The sequence below is a fragment of the Hemiscyllium ocellatum genome, chromosome 14 (genome assembly GCF_020745735.1).
Source record: "Hemiscyllium ocellatum isolate sHemOce1 chromosome 14, sHemOce1.pat.X.cur, whole genome shotgun sequence".
Lineage (NCBI taxonomy): Eukaryota > Metazoa > Chordata > Chondrichthyes > Orectolobiformes > Hemiscylliidae > Hemiscyllium > Hemiscyllium ocellatum.
Window position 1 is genome coordinate 19,506,675 of NC_083414.1, and position 25,201 is coordinate 19,531,875.

The following is a 25,201-nucleotide window of genomic DNA, read 5'->3' on the forward strand; positions in this document are numbered from 1 at the left end:
TGGCTTTCTGTGTGGAAAATTGTATCACACTAACTTGACTGAGCTTTTTGAAGAGGTGACAAAGAAGGCAGAACAGTGGATGTTGTATATGTGGACTTCACAAAGTGTTCGACAAGGTTCCACACTGTTCTTTACTGATGCAGTGTGGGTCAGGTGTCCAATAACAACCTTCACCTCAGAGCTACAATTATCATTAATGTGACACGCCTGTACAAACCCTCACTCTATCAGATCACAACATTCCTGCCCAAAATTCCTTTGAAACCAACCAGCAACACACACACTCACTATTTGGCCACTTGTGGAAAACATCTGGCTCTTCAGTGTCTCTGAGCTATTCACAGCCTGTTATACACTGTATTACACATCATTAAAATAGTTTAATTTTACAGTCTTATCAAAACCAATCCCTTGGCTTTAAGGCACTATTACCATCCCTGTGATTTAAACACTCAACAAGGCTATAACATTACCTCAACCAGCAAACTTAGAGAAGCTGAAATTTCATTCCTTGAAGCAGAGGACATTGAGGGGAGATTTGACAGAGGCACATCAGATTATGACAGGCTTAGAAAAGAAAAACTTTGCCTATCAGCTGATTGTACAAACACCAGGGAACACAGATTGAAGGCTTTGTATAAGATATGCAAGAGGGAATGAGAAGAATCAGATAGAATTCTGCAGTACAGAAGGAGACCATTCAACTCATTGCATATGTACCGGTTCCTGAAAGAGATACTCAAAAGAGTTCCACTCTCCAACCTTATTTCTGTGGCCCTCTTAAATTCATCACTTTCAAATATATTTTCAACTTTTCATAAACCATACTGTATTAATGACCCGGAATAGACCGGAAACAAATTTTAAAAGGAAATTTGATGAGTACTTTAAGGTTACTATGCAGGCTGACCGAGAGTGGGAATTCTATATTCAAGGGTATTCAACACACCAGAAGGCAAAACAAAAACAGTGACTCAGAGATAGAAATCGGTTGAAAAGGATCGCTGCTGCTTATTTTTATCTCCCGCCATTGCTGCCCTTTTCATGCAGGTCTGCTGCTCTACTCATGAAGCTGCTTTCCCTATTCTCTCACATGATTTCAAAAGCATGCGGTCTTCTTTCTCGTGCTCTAAATACTTTACGAAGACAAACCCCATTTCTTTGCACTGACTTTGACAGTTCACTTGTTCAGCAGTAACTTCACTCCACATTTTGGAAAGTCCTGTGAGCATAAGCTGTGGGGGCAAGGATTTCTGTGACGAACAAGAAAAATACCAGTAAAAAGACAAAGACACAATTCAACTTTTTATTTACCACAAAATGTTTATTTTTACCAGCATTTCAGTGCCAGTGTTTTGGAGGATCTACCCCCACCTCACTACGTTTTATAACATATCTTTTAATTGGAATCTTCCTGTTAGCAACCGGGCACATTCAGAATGACAAGTAATATAGTCACAAGCTCCATTTTGCTCCAATATTTATCCTAGCCCTTTTTGTTTGTTTTAAAGTTAGCTAGGTCACTTCCAAAGAAGGGTTGAAGGTCAGAGAGTTAACAGATTCCTGGTGAAACATACGAACATATAAATCACAAAAATTACAGAAGCAATAAAGAATGAGTAAATTCAATTTGAATAAATAAATAAAAGAATGAATAAATTCACTCAGGTCCAGCACACCTAGTCATACAGGTAACAAAGACAATCTTTAGTGCACGCCACCGATACACCTTAAAGATCCTACATATATACACACAGGTACAATACAGAGAAATATCAGTGTCAGACACCCATCCACTCAGCTAATAAAGGGTGGTGTGAGAAATGTCCAGCATAATCACATACACTGCAGTTCCTTCATGTGTATCGAGGCAAAAAAAACCTATCAGCATATGATAGTAATGCTCAACTAGCTTACTTCCACAGGGTCAGTATCCAAAATTACACATTGCTACACTATACAGTAGCCAACATGAAGAAACCTCTTGTTGCACTGTGTATCTGAAATAAAGGCCACAATAGTAAAGCAACGCTCAGCAAGGATCCAATGATTAAGACAGATGTAAGTCACACACCTGGAACTTGAACTTGAAGTGCAGACTTGAAGTAGTAGTGGGGCATTCTGGTCTAGTCCACCTTTTAGAAGATGGAGGCAATGCCTTCTCCTATTTTATCCCAGTAGTGAACAATGGGAATTTCAGTGCAGACAATTCCATTTTCCACCAGCAGGTGGCTGTTGCACTTCACAAGCAACAGAAATTTGGGTGCAAATATAAATGGGACACACCTTTGGCATGGGGATAAAAGTGTCTAGTCATGGCCTTTGAGATTAACTTTTAAAAGAAAATGATTTAAAATGATTTCACAAAACCAAATTGTGAGAACATACAGAAAAAAATTCTTTGAATAACTCAGCCAAGTGGATGTAAAATAAGTCACAACGAAACCCTTCAAGTCTATCCAGGTACGTCCATTATTTTCAGTCAATTCACATTTCATTTGACACGGAAAATAATTTCCCATAGTTAGGTACAATAAATGTACAATAAATTAAAGGATAATGAATATTATGCAGAGAAATGATAAAATATTTAAATATCTTATAGGTTACTGACACTTGTAAATTCTATTGATGTTGTATGGGGCTTATTTCAGAGTGAGGACTTTTAATTAAAGAATTTTTAAATACACACAACCCTCAAATCAGAAAGTGCCAAAAATGCTGGAATTATATAGCAAAACTGTCAGCATCTGTAAGAGATAAGACAGGTCAAGGATGTACTTTTCAGCAGTGAATACCCCTGAAACATCATACATTCTATACATTCATGAGAATGTATCCAAAGCATCACCACCCTGCTTTTCTCCTCACTGATGCGGATTTAACTGGCAAATGGAACCATCACTTTCTATTTCTAACTATATGAACTTATTTTCCATAATTAAATATTTTTAAAAATGCATGAAGCAGCGTAAATGGGGGACAACGACAAAGATTAACAACTGGCTGATTGGAAGTGAAACAGGTTTGTTGCCAAGATAGCACTAATTTAACCGTCTACATAACTCTGTGGACTGCTGTCTTTCAATAGGACCAATATAAATTTCATTGATATGAAGCGAAGGGATCTGTGCCCCTCCCAATGATAAATCTTGTATAATGATGAACACATACCTGCATTTACTAGGCATTGTAGCAAATTGCACAAATCAGCGTCTAAGACTCAATTTAAGTGTTTGATTACTAATCTGACTGGTCTTGACAATACTGCGTTGGGGCGGGGAGGGAGAGGGGGGCGGTGGTTAAAAGCAAAAATAAAGACGAGCCAGGTTCTCACTCTTCATAACTAAAACTCTCTGTTGGGAAGTGTACAATCACTTGTGGTTTAGAGTTTAGCTGTGATACACCCCATCAGCCAACCATGGAATGGCCCAGCAAGAACTATTCTCCAGAAACTTTATACCCATAGGGATTCATGAACCATATCGAAGTTAGTCATCACCTGGTTTCTTCTCTACATAGGAGAAAAAATATGAAGACACTTCTCACAAATATGCTTCAGTAACAAAAAACTATGGATTATTTAGAGCTTTCATAAAATCAACACCAATCTTTGCCAATGGGTTGCGGAAAGGTTCCCTTCATGGTGGCAATTCCATCATGGTGTTTGAGAGGCTGCAATAATGATTTGGAGGCTTGAACAAGGGCAGATATCAGGCTGCTTCACTTTTCAGATACAGCCAAAAATCCTTTAAGAATATTCACATTTCCATCTCAAAAAGCCATCAAGGACATCATGTTCAATGTTAAATCCACTTGATTTTAAATATGCTGACTTCCTTCCAAAGTAAAATGATAAACAAATTCTATTCTCCATGAAGGCAAATAAAGAATGAAGAAATTGCACCTCCAATATTACCTGATTCTACCCAACACATAGCCAAATGTGGATGCTTTATATTTGCTACCTCTAACTGCAAAATTAGTTCAAAGCGTACATTCGTGATGCTGATTCCCTCCAACTCCTTCACTATCTTTTAGTCAAATTGTCCAAAAAGTAAAAGAATCAGCTTTCTTACTTCAGTCTCTTTGTGAAGCCAGAAGATTGTGGTTCTATTATCCAAGAGCATATCAAAGATGGCAACCAGACCAAGACATGGTTTCTACCACCTCATTGCAGGCCAAACTGAAGGCACCTTGCTTCACTCCAATCAAATACTCTGATCTGGACTGCATCTATTTCCTCTGGCAAGCGGAGCACAGTGTGACTAATAAAGAACATTTCTCCCATACATCCAATCCAACGTTTGTTCGGAACGTAACACTGCCTGGATCCACAGTAAACAAGAGCCATATTCAGGCTTTAATCGTGTCACACCCAAACATCTTTAACATTTTTGTAGCTGGCTTCAACCCTCCTCTCAACTAAAATGCAACATTCCACACAGACATTTCCTCTCTAATCTCAACTGTTACCCTATGGCTAAGTGAGCATTTTCTTATTCTCATCTTAATTTTAACTAAAAATCACTTCACCTCTGCTGTGAATAGGATGCCACAATAGGTCAAGCAAAAGCATTACTTACTGAACAGTGTATCAATTATAGAAGTTACTTCCTAATCATCCCATCCGACAGATTGCAAAACACATTCATTTGCTTGTTCATGCTGAACATCAAACTCAACCTGACCTCACTATAGCTTAAATCTATTTCTCACCATGAAGTATCTTATTTAAATGAAAGCCAAGACTGTGGTCAGAAATTAAATACCCTACAAAATGTGACAATGACAATTTCCAACCAGATTCCAAGCCTAAAAATCCAGCAGAAACAAGGCCTTGAAAGGTTTATCATACAAAATCTTGGTTCAATTGGCTGAAGTTGGGACAATGTTCCAAAAGTAAAATTAGACACTTTGTAAACAGAAGCTCAATTTTGTTGAGAGATGACAGATGAGACAAAACTTCTCCCTGAATCTTAAATATGCTTTTGGATAACGCCCATGCTGCAGCTTTTTACAATAAATTAGAACAGTGCATATTCAGAAAACATTACATCATTGTACATTTTATCGGAACTGAGAATTCACCAGAAGTAGAGCACAAGAGTTGCTTCGATAGAAACACCCCCAGATGCTCCATCTGAATATAAGTAATCTTGTGTTTTCAGACATGCACAGTTTACTCTGTTGAATTCATAATTTAAAGATTGATATTTTACCCATACTTCCATGTGGCAATCCCAGCTGCTGGGCTCTGCAGAACAGTCCTCTGGGTAACAATCCAGTTTGGTTTAAAATAGTCAGCTATTACCACAGATAACCATATAATTCTTGCACTCAAACTAATCTTCTTCCTTATTTGCCTTTAAGAAATCCATCCACAAGACGATCTGATTTCTCTGACAGCCAGTAGCCTGCCGTTGCTGCAATGGCACCAATGAAGATGGAGGTAAAAACCATATCACCCTTTGCAGCAAGTGTTGCCAGTGCACATATGATGACACCAAAGAACATCTGCTGTAAGACCACCATCTCATCCTCAGTGACATTGTCAAAGAGACCTTCCTCAGGGGCAGCTGATAAAGAGAGAGAGAGAGAGTTGAATATTAATGGTTTACAATCATTTTTTTTACCAGCTCTAACTTAGCTTCGCTTCTGAAAACCTCCTGTAGAGTTATACCTTTACAAAATGTATCTGAAGTATTCAATGACCGACTTTTAATTGCGAGAAAAGTTTTGATTTAACTTCATCCCCACCAAGTGTAAGAATGTCAATGTTGGAGGAGAGAACTCTGCCCGATATCTCAACATTAGACAGATAAGGCAAGTAACAGGTCAGATGCAAAATAAAATGCTGCCAACCTCTGTCCAACTGAGCTTTCTTGGGTTGCCTTTTAGGCTGATTTATTCCCAACACGTTTTTAAAATTGCCAGCTCATGTAATATTGCCACACAGTACATTAGCTTTGCTTAAACTTTCAAAAGGGATTCACTGTTGATGCATATTGGAACAGTGATCAGAGTGTGGATTAGAAAAGATGTAATACTTACGAGTCACCTTGTCCTCAGTACAAAGACCATCATGTTTAGAAAACCCATCAATACAAGCACACATGTAGCTGCCCTCTGTATTTTTACATTCCTCATGTTCACCATTACAGATTGGTTTTTCACTGTTACACTCATCGATATCTGTAACAGAACATACGGAGACAATGAACCTTTCATAATTGAGCTATTTCTTCAGCCTTCAAAACACTTGGAGTAGGTCGACCATTTCCTTTCCAGCTCCCAACCTAACAGCTTGACATTAAAGTCTCGTTAATCTGGCTGCGATTTACTCGTCAGTGAGTGGCCTTGGATATTGAGATGGCATTTCTTATCCACCTAATTGTTCCATCAACTGGATAATGATCACTCAGTAAAGTACAGTCTGAATCATAGATTATTTGCCGCCACTATTTTGAAAACATCTTTTTCTACCAATTTCTCTGCTCTGTTGTTAAATTTTGTGCTCCAAACAGCTGACAAAAATGACGCATTGTGACCGAGATGATTGACTTCCAGCAACCGAAATCATCTTCCTTTATGCTATGTATGACTCCAACTAATGGAATGTTTCCCCAAACTCTCATTGACTAATTTGGCTCGGACTACTGATGCCTCAGTCAAATGTGGACGATCAACAATAGATGGCTGGGTTAGATTTGTCCTGTTCAGTGTACAGAACACACTCGGCAATTTTCCACATTGCTGGGTACGTGCCAATGTTGCATTAGCAATGAAACAGTTTGTCTCAGGACATAGCTGTTTCTAGAGTACACATCTTCAGTACCATGGCCAGAATGCTGATGGAGTAGGTCTACCATTTCCTTTTCAGCTCCCAACCTAACAGCTTGACACTACAAAGTCTCAGTACCTGATCTTTATAACTAAAGCATCTGTTTTTTAAGTCTTCTGAAACCACTCCATGAATTTGACATCCTCAAGAGGCTGCTCAGTAAATATTAAGATTGCTTACCCAGACATTTTGTACCATCCATCTGATAACCTTTGTTGCATTTTTTACATCTGCTCGGTCCAGCTCCCATACAAGTGAAGCAGGCCTTATCACAAGCTAGAAAAATAAATATTAAATAAATATTAAATAAACATTACAGCATAATGCACACAAGTGCCACGGCACCTGGAAAAGTTACTCCTCACTCTCAGTTTAAAACCGGTTTGCCACTTACATACAGATTTCATTACAGGGTAGGCCAGAAAGAGAAATGAAGAACCAAATAATGCCAAACCAAAGTAATCACCAAGGCTTTCAGTTATCCCCTTTCATTTTATTCCAGCCTTCTTGGTATAATTGAAGATCAGTAAGTATAAGAAGTAGGATTATTCAGTTCCTTGCAGCTGCGTTGCCACTCAAAATTATAACTGGAATGACGGAACAGAATTAAATGCTTGAGATTAAGGCCACTTTGTCTCAGTCAAAAGGATCAGATGCATTAATTGAAACCAATAAACCGTCTATTCTTTTTAGCAGGAATGCCTTGCAGTAGCAGGAATACATATATCACACCACATTACTAACAAGCTGTAACATCTAAAGAAACAATCAAGGAATTAATTTAACACCCTAACTCTCCCAGTACTACGGAGGCTGGAGATCTGAAACAAAAACAGTGCTGGAGAAATTCAGGGGGTCTAGCAGGATCTGTGGATGGGGAACCAGAGTTCAAAGAACTTCCAAGTTCTGATGAAGAGTCGTGTTGGACTTAAAATATTAAATTGGTTCTCTCACCACAGATGCTACCATATCTGTTAATTATTCTTAACGCTCTGGCAATATTTTAGAAAGAAGGAAATCTTAAAAATAGAAGCAACATATTGACTTGTGATATGATTTCACTTTGAAGATCCAAATGAGTTCAGGTCCGAGTCAACATGAAGCATCAGTGAGACAGTGAAAAGAAACGGAGCAAATAAACTAACAATCCAGTCACTACATCTTTAAATGGCATCAAAAGTATGAATTGCAGCAGGTGCGATGATTTAGTACTCCTTGCAAAAAGAATAACAACACTGACCTCTGCACTCATAGGAGCCGTCCGTGTTCGCACAGTACTGGCCAGGTTTGCAGTTTGCCAATTCAGTGTCGCACTCATCAATATCTGAATGCAAGGAAAGTGGACAGTATGATTGTTTTTAAACAAACTATAACAAAACCATTAAAGACCGTAAACCACCTTTCAGAACTTCAAAATTGTTTGTAACTTGTAAGAAAACAAACTCCCCTTGTCAAATATTCTTTGCTTAAAAGGTGCTCAAGATTTTTGGCTATGTATAAAGAAACAGAGCTTTGACTCTGACTTTTGTGATTTTGTTATAAGGATACTTTGGGATAGATTTGCAATGAGTGGTCACTGGATCCTATAAAAAGTTAGTCACTTTATATTGAATGTGAAAGTTGTTTATTTATAATATTAACAGAAGCAGACAATTTGGACTCTAGTGTTCTTTTCAATAGGAAGATCTAACTCCATATTCCTTTTCTCTCTCAGCTGTAAATCTCCTCGGCAAAGTGTTTACAAGCTCTCCCTTTAAAATGCAACAGCCTACATTTCCATTACTAAAGGAATCTGCGCTACTACCCCAGAGATTCCAGTACCATATGGAGAAACAGTTGCATTTTGGTGGCACAGTTTTTCAAGCGAGATGGGTCTCTATGACTGAGGTAAAGTTGCCATAATCCCAGAGGACCACAGAAACACAAAGAACTTGCAGCATAGCATACATGGGACCAAGCAATTCTGGATTTAGTGACATACAATGAAGCAGAGCTAAAATCAGAAATTGCTGGATAAACCCAGGTCTGGAAGCATCCGGAAGACAGAAGCAGAGATAACATTTCAGGTTGGGTGACTCTTCTTCAGAACATTAACTCTGAAATGTTGACATTGCTTTCTCTCCACAGATGCTGTCAGATCTGCTGAGCTTTTCCCAACAATTTCTGATTTTGTTTTAGATTTCCAGCATCCTCAATGTCTTTTTTCTGTATAATGATCAGGGAACTGAAGGTGAGAAGAACCCCTATGAGGCAGTGGACAAATTATGGCAGAATTAACCCTGCAGTTTGAGAGGGAGAAAATGGAATCAGATGTAACAATTGAATAAAGGTACTGCAAAGACATGAGGGAAGTGCTGGTCAGACTTGATTGCAATGGGAACCTGGTAGGGAAGACAGTTGAGCAGTAATGGCAGACGTTTCTGGAGGTAATACAAGACTCCTAGCAGAAATTCACCTCAAGGAAGAAGAAACATATTAGTAGGAGGAGAAAGCAACCATGGCTGATGAGGGAAGGCAGGGATAGCATAGAAGCAAAAGAAAAGGCATTCAATGTGGTGAAGATTAGTGGAAAGCCAAACGATTGGAAACTCTTTAAAAAACAGCAGAGGACAAATTTTAAAAACTAACCCAATAAGGAGAGAGAAAATGAAACATGAGAGCAAGCTAGCGAGTAATATAAAATATTACAAGAGATTTTGTTAGATATCTTAAAAAAAAACGAGAGAGAGGCAAGAGTGGATATTTGAGCACAGGAAAGCAAGGCTGGAGACGTGGTAATGGGGAACAAAGAAATGGCAAAGGAACTGAATAGGTACTTTGGATCAGGGTTTCACAGTGGAAGACACCAGCAATACATTAGAACTTCACGAGAGTCAGAGGGCAGAGATGAATGTGGTGACCGTCACTAATGGGGTGGTGCTGGGGAAGCTGGAAAGGTTTGAAAGCAGGTAAGTTACCCAGAGATTGGAAGGAGGTAGCTGTTGAGATTTTACAGGCATTGATGGCACTCTATCAGGAATCATCAGAAGATCCCAGGGGATTGGAAAAGGTATAATTTATCACTCCTGTTTAAGAAGGGAGAGGTCAGAAGACAGGAAACTATGGGATCATTAACCTACTTCGTCATTGTTAAGATTTTAGACTCCACTACGAAGGAAGAGATCTCCGAGTACTTGGAAGTGCATGTTAAAGTAGAGAGGAATCAGCACAGCTTTGTCCAAGGGAGGTTATACCTGAGAAATCTGTTAGAATTCTTTGAGGACGTAACAAGTAAGTTAGACAAAGAAGAGCGAGTGATTGTGATCTATTTGGATCTCCAGAAGGCCTTTGACAATGTGCCATTCAGGAGGCTGTTGTTATACAAGAGCCCATGGTGTGAGCTGCAATGTGGTTGCATGGATAGAGGACTGGCTGACTGGCAGAGAGTAGGGATAAAAGGGTCTTTTTCAGGATTGCAGCCAGTGACTAATGAAATTCTATAGGGGTCCATTTTGGGACCACAACAATTCATGCTATACATTAATGATCTGGACGACAGAATTGCTGGCATTGCTGCAAAAATTGCAAAATACACAAAGATAATGGAAGGACTGGTAGTGTCAAGAAAGACAGGAGGTTGCAAAAGGACTTGGACAGGATAAGCAAGTGGGCAAATAAAGTGGCAGATGTGAGGTTATGCACTTTGATAGGAGGAATAGAGGCGTATAATATTCTCTAAATGGGAAAAGGCTTCAGAAATCTGAAGGGCAAAGGGACATGGGGCTCCTAATTCATGATTCACTTAAGATTATCAGTGTGTGTAGTTAGAAAATCAAATGCGATGTTAGCATTCATTTCAAAGGGGCCTAGAATACTAGAGTCGAGATATCCTACTGAGGCTGTATAAGGCGCTGGTCAGACTGCATTTGGAATATTGCGAGCAGTTTCGTATCCTCCATAGCTTAGGAAGGGGATCCAGAGGAGATTCACAAGAATGATCCCAAGGATTAAGGACTTGTCATACGAAGAATTGTTGAGGACTTGGTCTGTACTCAATTGAGTTTAGAAGGTGGAGGTCTAATTGAAACCTACAGAAAACTGAGAAGCTTGGAGAGTGTGGCTGTGGAGATGTTTCCATTGGATAGGACCCAAGAGCACAGCCTCACAGTGAAGGGATGATGTTTTAAAATGGAGGAGGAGGAAGAATTCCTTCAGCCTTGGATAGTTAATCAGTGGAACACATTGCTGAAGACAGCTATGAAGGCCAGGTCATTAAATGTCTTTAAGACAGAGATGGATAGGGTCTTGATTGGTATGGGGACTCATGTATTATGGGAGAAGGCACAAGAATGTGGTTGAGAAACAGTCTGTCCACAAGAAATGGTGAAGTAGATCTGAATGGACTAATTCTGCTCCTATATATTATTGGTTCCCCCTCAGTCTCCTTCGTTACAAGGAAAACAACCCCAGTGTGTCCAATCTGTCTTCATAATCAAAACTCTCTCACCCAGGCAATATCCTAGCAGATCTCCTCTGTACCCTCTCCCATGCAATCACATCTCCCCTATAGTCTGGATTCCAGAATTGCACACAGTACTCAAACGCGGTCTAACCAACATTTTATACTTTTCACACTGAAGAAAGACTCCAAGAGGGGATAAAAGTTACTACAATGCTGCTTCAAAGAACACCTGAGGAGCTGTCCACAGCCCCAAAGTCAATATTATCCTTCAATGAAGTTATCATATTAGACATTATAGGCATTATCATATGGATGCTTGAGGAAACGGTGTACAAAATGGCTGCTCTGAGTATTTTACAATACAACAATGATTACACATCAAAATCAATTTATTTTTTGTAATATATTTTGGAATACTAAGTTTATAGAAGATCTTATATGACTGCAAATTCTTTAATTAGTTTTGTACAAAGGGAAATTATTCTATCCTAATTTTAGCATTTGTCAAAACTTAAACTCCTCTTCACCTATTTTCCCCAAACAGAAAAAAAAATAGACTATCTCAAGGTAGCGCATCAAAGCCATTTATAGCTTTAACAGAACCAACAGAAATATGGTAAATAGAGGCCAAAACAGCATAACGAATAGCAAAACGAACAGATTGTGTATGATTCATCTTGATGAAATTCAGTCCTCAGCAAATCATAATGATTCAAAGGATAAGCAATTAGTACTTACCTATACACTTGTCATCATGCAGGAACCAGCCAACTTTACACTCTTGACATTTATAGTCCTCAGGGCCTGTGCACTTCTTGCAAGATTTGTAGCATTCTGAAACACAGCAGTCAACAGAGCACAAGATTAATTCATCTGTAACCATACTTCACTAAAACCATGCTTAGAAATTGTGAGCTCCAAATTTGAAAAAATTTTGGATTTGGATTAGGCATGCAGAAACAAAGTTCATTGTTGACAGAAGGGTGCCACCTTCAAAGTGTGTCAATTTTAATGTCTTGGTATAGGTTTGCTTTTCTGGAAATCTTTTAAGGGGACAAATTTGTTTTTCTCCATCTAAAAAAGTTCAGGCCCATAAAAGACAAAATTCTTTTCTATACCATGTAAATTTCAAGCACATGCGCAAGTTTATACAAAATTAAGACTTTCTATTTAATCCCAAGAATAGCAGCACAATTTTGTTCCTGAGCACGTTGTTCTCATGTGAAACGTTAACGTTTATTCACATCACATATACAGGCCACTGGTATGAAAAAGCTCAAGTCAAGGTGGGGGCAAGTTCAAAAACTAGTCAGATACTACTCCAATTCTTTCACTTTGCCCTTTGGATTTTCTCTCTGAAGGCAGGGATCATAATAAATGGTCAGTACTGGATCCAACATTCACTTTATATATATCTGATAATGAATGTTGCCAAGTAATTTGCTGGCATTAGCCACCATAATGAAAGCTGATCCTATCCTCATCCAAATGCTCCACACATCGTCTAAATGGAATATATATATATAATGGGCTGTTTTAAAAAAAATGCTAGACTTGAAGCAGAATCACTCAGCTAGGTGGATTAGGTTTTAAACATAGTTGAATACAGCAGCACACTTAACAAAAGGACTTCACTCTCTGGTCTGCTCTGCAAATTAACATGTAAAGGTGAGTACAGATCAGAACCCTCATTGGTGTGTCACAAAGCTGGTTCTTTTTCCTAAAAGCTATTCCTTTTATCAAAGATACTGTGTCCTTATTTTTTTTTCCAGAGAGGTCGAAAACAGTCCGGTCTCTGAAACGACTTATTTAGTACAGATGTGAAAGGGGTTACTGAGAGGTCTGTGAGGAAACAGGCTGCTGAACTCTCTCTCCTTCTGCCCTTCTAATTTGACTGTAAGCCTTTGTGTTATTTTTGCTCTGTGTTTCAGGAGCTTATTTATTGGGACTGTTACGCATATGCAGAACAGCATAATTACGTTCATTTTGGATAGAGAGTGTTCTACAGGTTTTTTTTATTCTGTTCTTAGTGTTTCATTTCGTATTTTTGTGAATAAATTTTTGTCTGTTTAAAAGCTGGTAGTTAATCTAGTAACTTACTCTGTGTAATATTCACTGTACACCTACCGAAACAAAATAGCAAAGTTACGATCTGGGCTACCTGCTTAAGAATATTTTAAGCAGTCTGGCTTAGTCCATAACAGGTGACAAATGCCATTAAGGCATTACATTTCACAGAAGTTTCTGTGCATGTTCCTTTTAACACAAAACAGCCCACGCATATATTCCCTGTGTCGTTGAGTTACACTTACAGAATATACATCACATACCTTGACATACCAATTGGGTATCATTCCTCGACTCTTCAAAGTATCCATCAGCACATTCCATACAGATAGATCCTGCATAGCCTGGATCACAATTACACAACCCAGTTCCAGATCGAGTTCCATCACCATCACATTGACCATATCCACTGCATGGTTTTGTGGATCCACCTGTACATGCTGTAAACATAGTATAAATGGCAAGGTCAGAATGCAATTGTTCACCTGAAAAAGTTTGGGAAAGAATTTCAGAGCTTAGGGTTCAATCAGCCAAGATACATGCCACCAGTGGGATGAGAGGATTCTGGAACAACCAAGCAGCCATATTTGGAGAAACAGAGGGCTGAAGGACCAGAAGTGATAACAGATAGATAGAGATGACAACTCGATTCATGTCACTGGCCAGGTAAAGCAAACTCAACTAATGGCAAATAAGTGATTGAATTACTTATGAAATCTGAGCTATTCAGTTATCAGTCAGCAAGTTAAACTTGAAGGAATTCCAAGTTTAAAATCTCTCTCATGATACCTGCAATTAAATATTAATACAGTTGCAGAAATAAAGGGTACAAGATACTTTGATTTTCATAAATAATATTTTGCATTATTTCCTCAGGGATCGGGGTGGTAATTTGGGGTCCCAGCCAAAGCACCATATACATCTTCAGTTAACTACATACACAACAGCTGGTAAATAATCAGTGCATCACCAAATCACCCAGACAGAACATCATTCTGTTCTTGAAACAAACAAAATCATCTTAGCTTTTCGATTTGCAATCTAATTCACAGAAGTACTTACCCTAACCAAGAATTTAATAGTCACTTTATTTTGAATAACCACCCAAACATGCTGCTTCTCACAATTGGCTAGGAAACCTGCATTCTACCAGCCATCTAGAAACTTGAAGCAATCAAAATTTAATACCCTGAAAGGTCAAATTATGCATCACAAAAGGATGAATAGGTCCAAGACAAATTAAGCAAAAGCAGGTACTAATCAGAACTAAGAACTGGAGGAAATCAGATTTTCAGATAGTTGGCTGTCAGAGGAAATTCTATCACAATAGTCAGATGTCATAACCTGAAGTCAACTTCAATCTCTTACATTTTGTACAGTATGATCAACCAGATCACCTCTCAGTACAAGCCATCCATGGGTGACTGGCAGAATTAAGAGATTGGAAGCCCCTGTAAAGTATGAGTGGGAAGCATGGCACTAAAGATGTTCTCTAAATTAGACACAAAAAAAAATTTTTGTAACTGAATTAAATATTTTATTTGAAGTATTCTGTTTAGTTATCTCGAATTTCATTATTTATGGACAGGGCAGAATCACTCAACATGAATATTCCCACTGAGGAATGTTACAAGTCAATGGCCCTGAAGCTGATTTGACGTCTGCTGCACTAGTTAAGATGGTGAAAAGACCATATGGTTGAGGTGCTGCTACTACAGATAACAACTTGACAATGAAAACTTGCTGCAGAATCTACTTTCTGATATATTTCGCAGCTACATGGGAGGACTCAGAAGATAAGAAGGTTCAACTTCCAATGTATTTACATTTACCAGCAACTGCTTAGTTGCCACAAGTGCCAGCGTGGCACCTGGCACACTGGGGAATCCAGTTATTGCATGGAGTTCAGCTAGTTATAAAAGACAATGTCTATCAGCTGCATGGAACATGCCCTCACAGCTCCCCCATATACATTGCACAGATGTGGTAAGGTAGCTTAAAAGGAGGTGGAGTTAGGTGAACTGAGGGAGCTCACCTGGACAGAGTGGCTGCGGCAGTACAGACAGTCTGAAATCACCATGAACTTGACAGATGCAGAATAACATCCTTGAAAAAGGTCTTGTTCAGTTGCATAATGTCTCTTCAGATCCTAATGGGTATATATAACTGAAGGGCATAGAGCTTACCAAGCTGCTTTCCTCAGCAAATGTTTTGGCCTTGACTGCCTTTTGTGGCAGAGAAACAGGCTCACCACACTCTGAGTGAAGAAATTTCTCCTTCTCTTAGTCCCAAATGGCCTATTCCATAAGGTTAGACTGTGAACCCTGACTCTAGACTCCCCAGTCAGGACCATCCTATCTGATCCTGTTAGAAGTTTAGTGGTTTCTGAGAAACCCACCTCCCTCTTTCTTCTGTACACCAGTAAATATAGCCCTAACCTATTCAATCTCTCTTCATACATCAGACCTGCCATGCCAGGAATCAAATCTGGTAAAACTTAATTGAGCCTTTTCTGTAACCAGGACATTCTTCCTCAGATAAAAATCACTCACAAACTCCAGATGTAGTCTCACCCGGGCCTTATGCAATTGCACCAAGGCATCCCTGCTTCTGTACTCATATCTTCCCACTAGGAAGCTTAACATATTTGACTTTCCCACCATCTGCTGCACCTACTTGCTCACTTTCAATGACCTACGTATAAGGATTCAAGGTGTTGTTGCACCTCCTTTCCCAACCTATCACTAGATAATAATCTGCCATTTTTACTACCAAAGTGGATGACCTCACATTTATCCCCATTATACTTTATCTGTTGTGTATTTGCCCACTCACTCTACTTGTCCAAATCACAATGAAGCCTGCACAGTCCCCCCTCTCACCCAGATGCAAAAGTACAACTAACTAAAAAAGTAAAATGGAACAAGTCTTCTATAAATCAGGGAAATTCAAGGCTTATGATCTGAAACATTTAATTCCACTTTCTTCTCAAATGCAGCAGGACTCTATGGTAGACCACAAATCTAACTCAATTGTGAATATATTCTGTGAGCCAGCCTCCAGTGTTCTCTATGGTGCCCATCTGAGAAAAGAAATTCCTCATCTCTACCTTAAATGGGAGACTCTCATTCTCAAAACATGCCCTCTAGTTCTAGATTCCTCAAGCCCCATTCTTTACTAAGTGTAACATAGGGAAACTGAGGGAAATTAAAATAAAGGGGAGATAAGAATGATTTTATATGCACAAGTTGTTAACTTTATCATGCAATACAGCACAAGAACAGGTCCTTTGGCACACCAAGCCTAATCCTTATTTAGATCCACCATCTATTGCCCATGCACGGTTTCTATCCCATTGTTCACCTCCCAAACATGCATCTATCAAAATATGCCTCAAATGTTGCTAACATGCCTGTTTCAACTACCTCCACTGGCAGTGCACTCCAGGCATACAACACCCTGTGTGAAAACTTTTCCCTGCACTTCTCCCCTAAACTTTCCCTCGCTCTCCTTGAACCTGTGCCCTCTTGTGGTTGACCTTTCTACCTTGGCTAAAAGCCTCTGGCTACCCACCTCTAGGCCTCTCTATCAGCTTGCCACTCAGCTTCTGTCTTTCTATCGAAACCATTTGAGTTTATCTAACCTCTCTTCATAACTTATACCCTGCAGACCAGGCAACATCCTTGTGAACCTTCTCTGCACCCTCTCCAAAGCAGTCACATATTTTGGTAATGTGGCAACCAGAACTGCACACAATATTCTAAATGTGGCCTAACTAAAGTTTTGTACAGCTGGCAACATAACTTGCCAGCTTGTATATTCGATGCCCTGACCAATGAAGGCAAACTTACTGTATGCCTTCTTGACCACCGTATCCATCTGTGTTGTCACTTTCAGGGTTGTGTGGATCTATACATCCAGATCCCTCTGTATGTCAATGCTCCTAAGAGTTCTATCATTATTGTATAACTTGTACCTGAATTTGATCTTCTAAAATGTATCACTTTGCCTAAATATCAAAGATATTTCACTTAGAATACGTGGAATTTGAACCATCAAATCATTAATCAAATCTGAAAATCTTAGACAAATCATCCACCTTTACCACATCTTAAAATGACCAACAAACACAACCAACATCAACCAACCTATTTCAAGTATTAATGTGCCTGGTACAAATGACAAAACAAAAATGCACATTATCAATATATTATCGAATATATAGCAAATACTGTCTGAATTAGCTGGCTCAGAAGCAAGATTAGGAATATTAAAGTAAATTTAGATAAGTCTATAGATTTTTGTTGGTTAAATAATTACTTCATTAACTCAATAATAGGATATTTCCTATTATTATGAAGGTAAGAGGAAGAAGTAAATGTTTAAGAAAATTATTGGGTAATAATATGGAATGAGCCACTCAGAATACAGTTCTTTCAACATGCACAGTTTATAATCATGCAAAGCACTGAAAGCAACACTCAAATTAGGATAGAAACATTTATTTTGTATATTTTATGCATGTGTTGTGGCCAAAGTAGATTGTCTGTCTTCTACAGCAAGCTTTTATTTTCAAAATAGAATGATCTACCATTTCCATTTAGATTGCCAAGCAATCAATAAGAAGAGACTTATATCACGTCTGAAGCTTAGTAATGCTCCAAGCCATAACGCAATGCACAAAGTTAATAGGCATGTGAACAAAGTACAAGAGAAAGTGGGCAGAATGAGCCAGTTGGGTGGTTTTGAAGCCAAAGGCTGTTTCATTTAGGAAATGAAGTTAAACCCACAAAGTAAATAGTCTGGATCTTGTGAATAACAGCAAAGCAGAGTTGTATTCCATTCATTGCATCTCAGGTGGTAGGTGCCTGGAACATGTTGCCAGCACAGTAGATGCATGAATAGGTGGGGAGCAGAGGGATACAGATGCTTTGGAATTGGGTGACAGGTTTAGACAGTGGATTTGGATCGGCTCAGGCTTGAAGGGCCGAAAGGCCTGTTCCTGGGCTGTAAATTTTCTTTGTTCTTTAAAACACATGCTGCATTTAGAACATGCTGCCCTGGCAACAGCATAAATGTATTATGGAGTTAACTAGACAGGCAAAGTCCTCTGTTGATGTCACAAGCTGTGGAGCCTGAGTGTTTTTAATGCACTTCTAATCATTTTAAAAGTTGAATAAAAGAAATCATGAATGCTAACTCCTCCTCTAGGTTGTGAGCAAAGTTGGGTGCCACTCGGCGACAGGATTCAGGTATTTTTTTTTGGGGGGGGGGGTTGGAGGGAGGAGGGTGGTAGTGGTGCCATAGTGTTTTGACAGTCCATCTGTTTGAAGAGTTTCGCTTCCAGGAGTCCTAAATTTATCAGTATAAATGATAATGTATATAAAGGGTCAATCATTCCAAATTTATTTGTTGACAGGTTCTGCTAGGCTTGCCGGTGTGAATTCCCTCACGGACCTTTCTGACAACCTGCAACTTCTTTGGTTCAAAACACGTCTGCTCCCCTTAAGTTGTGGGTCCACAGCCATGAGTACCAACGACATCTCAGTATTCACTGCTAATGGAATCATTAGACCAGGGTCAAAACTTATTTCAGTTTCACACATACACGTGTTGAACCCAGCAATAGAAATGTCCAAGAAAAGCAATGCCTACAGAGTGAAAGAAGCTGGATCATCATCACAGAGCATATCCAAAGCCAGAGTCGACTTCAAAGTTCAGAAGATGGTCAACAATTGTAGAAGTGTCAAAATCATGAACTCAAATGGAATTTAGTTCTTAAAACATACTTAACATTTTGAACCTACTACTATATTTAGAAAAGGCAAGTTCAGTAGAACATTTCATTTTGCTAACATGAACAAGCATTTTGAAAAATCATATATACTCCAGGGTCTAGCCGATCTACTTGACACTGAAAGCAACTATACTCACAGGAGCAGTCGGGTCCAAAGGTCCCAGGAGGACAACAGACTTGGATAGTATCATGACAGAGCCACTGGAATAGATCTGGGTACTCCTCCTGCCTGCAAAGAATTAAACAGATTATTGGCCAAAACACAGAATGGCACCCACCCCGAAGGTGAGTACACAAAACGTTTTTTAGTGAATCACTCATGCACTGCTCAGTTCAACTCTCCCACAACATTGAAGAGAGGTCATCCTATCTGGGACAATGCAGCAAGATATCGCCTTTTCTACAGGTGCTTTACAGAAAAAGAAAACTCCCTCAGATGTTCATAAACTCCAGGATGCTATAATCTCCAACACAAAAAATACAAATAAAAGTTTACAAAGTCACATACCCACTAGCAGCAGTTGTAGAGTAGCATTTTTTGTCCTGATTGTACCTATCTTTAGGCATTTCCCAAAGCCCAATTACCTACTTTCACAGTTGAGGGACAAAAGAGAGTTAGCATATTGCTGAAACAATTTCTGACCCAGGATGGTCAGAAGGTCAGATGGCCAGAGGGTCCCAGCTTTGGGACTTTACGTAAAATTGTGACAAAAGAAAGATAATGCACAGGATAGCACGAGGAATTAAACACTCACTTTCTGAACCACCAATTTTCAATATGATCTTCGTTCTGTTCCACCATTTGATTACAGTCAAAGTTCATGCTTTCACATAGCAGTTCTATGATTTCCAGTAGACGTGTTTCACTGTAAGCAGAAAGATGAAACAATATTAATGGATTCTGCACATAAAATATTACAATGTGATTATAGTTTTAACATAATCAGACTAAGCTAATCACAAGATCGAAAATCACAATCACCACTTGAGCACAGGACAGGGAAGATCTGGCCCACTTGCTCCACAAGTGGATCTGAAGAAGCAGCGGAAATTGTGACTGATCAACCAAGTAAGAACACCGGCCACAGATTAAAACTTCTGCTTCAAGCAATCAACTCCTGCTGTGTTATAACTGTTCACACTACCTCAGCTGAAACCATTGAATGGATTATTAACCTTGACATTAAATTGTAACTGCTTCCTCAGCAAAACAATTTTTAAAAAATACTTAATACAAATAAAGATAGCCAATGGCCCAATCTAACATCCAAATCAAAAAGACCCTACAACCTCTCCCCAGATGCTACTGATTCTCAAATAATTCCAGGTTTTTTGCTTCTATCGCAAAGAATTTCTTTACATTAGGCCCGCATTAACCTTTATTAGTTTAAACAGTTTCCCCACGTTCTCTCTATAACACCATAAGATCCAGAACAGAATCAAGCCATTCTGCCTATAGAGTCTGCTCCATCATTCAATCATGGCTATTACATTTCTCAACCCCCACACTCCTGCCTTCTCCCCTCAATTGAAGGCAATTAAACTGCAACTTCATTTGAAGTTATTTGCCAGATTTACCCATTACAATAATTTTTACTGCAGAATCTTTTACTCCTCAGGAGGTCACCTTATGTTATCACTAATATATGTGGCACATAATGAATTCATGGTCAGTATACCACGTTAACTAAACAACTAACCAGGGCATCGATGGGTAAGTGCAAGAGCATTTTTAAGCTAGAAGGCTGCAAGTTTTTAAAAATAGATTCAGCAAATTATTAGAATCAACACCATATTAAAAAAATAACCGACTGCAAGGAATTAGAAGTCAGGCAGCATCTGAAAATGAAATGTATAAACATTTTGAATGCATTTATTTTCAGATCAGATTGCCTGGCTGTGACATTTAAAACATCTCTATCACTGCAGTTTCATTTTTACCACACAGAATCAAAGCATAATTATGTTGTGAAATATTGCATGGAGTTTATGCAACAAGTGATGACAGAAACCTCCAGTTTTCATCAGAATGTGGGAACTGCCAACAAAAATCAGTCATGCCCCAGTCTGAAATTTGCCTTAAAATCCCAGCAAGGGTCCAAATCATCCTAAGAACTGTATAACCAATACTCTCACCACCACAACAATGGTCATCTACAGCAACACCTGATTAAGTAACATGACCCAACCTATGTAGTCCTTTGCATACACATGACGACCTTAGGCGCATACCTGATTTCATACTTCGCCAAATTTTTCTTTTCCCAATCAGTGTTTCCACCACCAAAATTCTTGTTTGTAGTTTTTTCCATTCCCTAAGAATATAAACAAAGTAAAAGTCTCTACTTACAATGAGATATATACCACATATACCAATTGGCTGTATCATGCTCATTTTATGAGTACATTACAGGTTCTGCACTACCTTGCAGCAACCCTTTTACAACAGAGTGTTTAACTTCTTCTCCATTTGGGTCTAGGTTTTCAATCCCTAAATGAAGAAAAAGTAGAATTCTAGCTACTGAGTACTTTTCAAGGCAAATGATTACAGCTAGGGAATTGAAATAATAAACACAATTGTCAAGACCATTCCCACTACTGGGACTAATTGAAGTTTTAAAATTGAAATGCATATGCCTCCTACAAAACTGCATCACCAATTAAAACACACCTTCTCACCATCACACAAATTGTAACCAACTTTACTTTTATAAAGACAGCCAAGAATACTGAATAACAAATTTCATATTTAGTAATTTACAATGAAAAATTATATTCAAAACCCATAATAACAACAAAAAGGGAAAAAGAAAATCACTTATTCAATTTGACCATCGTAGCTGGACTTTTCATCAACAGAGTAACATACAGCTCCACCAGCAGCATTTGCATTTGAAAATTCAACCATCTCTTTTGAGCTAATTATTACCAAAGCTCTACAAGCAACATCTCAGTAAGCGAGGGGGTTCTGGAATATTAATAAAGTAAGAAATAGGAAAGAATGGTAAAATGACATTGTAATAATCAGAAAGAGTGAATGGGAAACAAAGTAGGGATATGCAAGTTAAAGAATAGAATCGACTTCATAGATAGGATAAATAGACAAAGTCTTTTCCTTTGGGTGGGGGGAGTCCAGAACAAGAGAGCATTGGTTTAGGGCAAGAGGGGAAAGATATAAAAGAGACCTATGGGGCAATTGTTTCACGCAGAGGGTGGTACGTGTATGGAATGAACTGCCAGAGAATGTGGTGGAGGCTGGTACAATTGCAACATTTAAGAGGCATTTGGATGGGTATATGAATAGGAAGGGTTTGGAGGGATATGGGCCGGTGCTGGCAAGTGGGACTAGATTGGGTTGGGTTATCTGGTCAGCATGGACGGGTTGGACCGAAGGGTCTGTTTCCATGCTGTACATTGCTAGGACTCTTTTAGCCCCAAGTAGATTGGGATAAAACAAAACCCATTGTTTTATTTTCTTGTTTTATCGTAAGGGAAAACTCTTTGCATCCACTTATTGCATCTTCACTTGCCCCTTTAGGACTTTGTATTCATAGCTCATCCAGAACCTCAGGATGAGTGATTAGCAGAGACAAAACGTAAACAGAGCAACTGAAACTGACTGGCCATATGGCTCAAAGCATGCTACTTTAATAAACTGCAACTCCCCTCACGACCAAAGCAACAGGCAAAATTCTTTGGCATAGTTCCTTACCTTTCTAAAGTTCTCAGTGATATGATGACAAATCTGACAGGAATCCTGTTTTGTGGCAACAGACTCCAGAAACTGTAGAGAAACAATAGAGTAGAGAAGGATCCAAAGGGCGGGAAAGATGAATAGCCTGTGGCTCAGGAGCGGACCGATGTTCATTGTGAATTATAAAGGGCAGGCTGCACAAAACAAAAGAAAACCATAGTAATCACATAAAGGAGATCTATGTCTAATCAGAGTTGGATATGCTAGAAAAATTAAGGACACTACATGAGTAAACTTTGTCAAATAGTTGTTCAATCTTTTAGTGTTATGAGGCTTGTAAGATGATGGCCCTATCATTAATGTTACCTATTATCAGTAATTTGTTGATTATAGATCTACAAAGATGAGAAACCAAAAAGTATTTTTTTTGTATTACAAGATTAAAATTCTCTCCGCATATAAATGTACATGGACAACAAATGCCCTAAAACATGGCAACTTTGGAAGTAGCCAGCAAATCAGAAAATGCGTTTCTTTACAGAAGAAAAAAATTATTAATGCCTGCAGTTAGTCTCTGACAAAATTGGGATGGGGTTGTCATGTCCGATGATTGAAATGGAGGTGGAAGTTTCCATTTAAAAAATTACTAATAATAAATTATAAATATTTATCTCCTTTCACACATTCAAATACCTCATGGAATCACAAAATACACAACTAAAACAGGAAACACTTCTGACACACCTCTTTAGGATACATTATGATTTGGAAAAATTAACTGTAGTACACAACTAAAATACTGCAAACACAAAATCTGAAGTTAAAAACCAACACAACACTAGGTTATAGTCCAACAGGTTTATTTGGAAGCACAAGCTTTTGGAGTGCTGCTCCTTTGCCTGGTAGCTAGTGGGGCACTGGACACAGAATTTGCTATAAATAAGGTTGAGGGACAGTTGGGGGCAATGGAGAATGGACTGGGGGGCACTGAAAATTGGGCAAGGGGGTGTTGGGGCATGGGCTGGGGGGGGGTGGGGAGTTGTGGAAGTGAGTGAGGGAGGTGATGAAGGGGTTGAGGGAGGGCTTAAGGAGGAGGATGAGAGGGGGAATGTGATGTGTGAGGTGGGGGAGGATGTAGGGTTGGGAGGAGGTGGTGAGGGTGTTCAGGGTGGGGAGTGGATAGGGAGTGGGGTTATGTGGGCGAGGCACAATATAGGGTTGGGGAGGGGAAGAGGGGGAGAGAGGTGAGGCGAGAGGGGAGATCAAGGATGGAGGGGAGGTGAGGGAGATCAAGGATGGAGGTGAGGTGAGGGAGGGTGGGATGGGGTGAGATCAGTGATGGAGGTGAGGTGGGGGCAAAGGGGAGGTGAGGTGGGAGCAAAGGGGAGGTGAGGTGGGGGGACGTGGGATGGGGGAGATCAGGGATGGAGGTGAGGTGGGGGAGATCAAGGATGGAGGTGAGGTGGGGGAGGGTGGGATGGGGGGAGATCAAGGATGGAGGTGAGGTGGGGGAGGGTGGGATGGGGGGAGATCAGGGATGGAGGTGAGGTGGGGGAGGGTGGGATGGGGGGAGATCAGGGATGGAGGTGAGGTGGGGGAGATCAAGGATGGAGGTGAGGTGGGGGAGATCAAGGATGGAGGTGAGGTGGGGGAGGGTGGGATGGGGGGAGATCAGGGATGGAGGTGAGGCGGGGGAGGGTGGGATGGGGGGAGATCAGGGGTTGGGGGGGGGGGGGGGGGGGAGTGGAAGCCAGGGAAGTGGTGAGGTCCAGGTGGGGGTGAGGCGGGGTGGAGATTAGGGATGAGGATGAAGTTGGGGGTGTGTGTGGGGGGGGGGGGGGGTGTGTGTGGGGGGGGGGGTGTGGTGGGGGTGAGGGGGGGGTGTGGGGGGGGAGGACGGGCAGGTGCTGAACTGAGGGATAATGGCGGCTCTCACCGAGTGACCGCGACAACAGAAAGACAGTCTCCACAGGGACCACTCCTCAACCCGGAGAATTCGATCTTCTCTTCCACTCTTGTTTGTTATTAACCTTAGATTTAATAACAATAACGAATGTTACTACAATTTGCTTCAAAAAAACCCGTGCTGATGAAACAACCTTCTCGAGGATCTCAATAACATTCAACTTGATTGGCTGCCCTTCGAGCAGGTTGAACCAATAAGAGTGCGCTGTGGGATGGGGCGGGGCGATGAACGGAACCGTGACACGCCCCCTCGCCCGGACACATGCGCAGTCGCTGTGGATGAGCGCACATTATAGTAGTTGGATGGTCCCTGACTTAAATGCTATTTCAGGTCATACCAAATATATCAGAGAGGGTCTTGGATTTAGAATGAATTTAGCAAATTGAAATCAA

General features: G+C 39.9%; 1 protein-coding gene across 1 annotated transcript; it reads right to left on the bottom strand.

The window, feature by feature from the left end:
- Positions 1-1,320: 1,320 nt before the first annotated feature.
- On the bottom strand, positions 1,321-24,964 carry LOC132822280 (protein disulfide isomerase Creld1). The gene is made up of 11 exons (XM_060835453.1): positions 24,780-24,964; positions 22,862-23,037; positions 21,382-21,464; positions 19,905-20,015; positions 19,287-19,378; positions 13,616-13,792; positions 12,024-12,119; positions 8,085-8,168; positions 7,025-7,120; positions 6,055-6,195; positions 1,321-5,579 (listed from the first exon to the last, which is right to left on the bottom strand). Exons 2-11 carry the CDS (start codon positions 23,015-23,017, stop codon positions 5,359-5,361), a joined length of 1,257 nt encoding a protein of 418 aa, XP_060691436.1. The 5' UTR covers positions 23,018-23,037; positions 24,780-24,964; the 3' UTR covers positions 1,321-5,358.
- Positions 24,965-25,201: the final 237 nt, after the last annotated feature.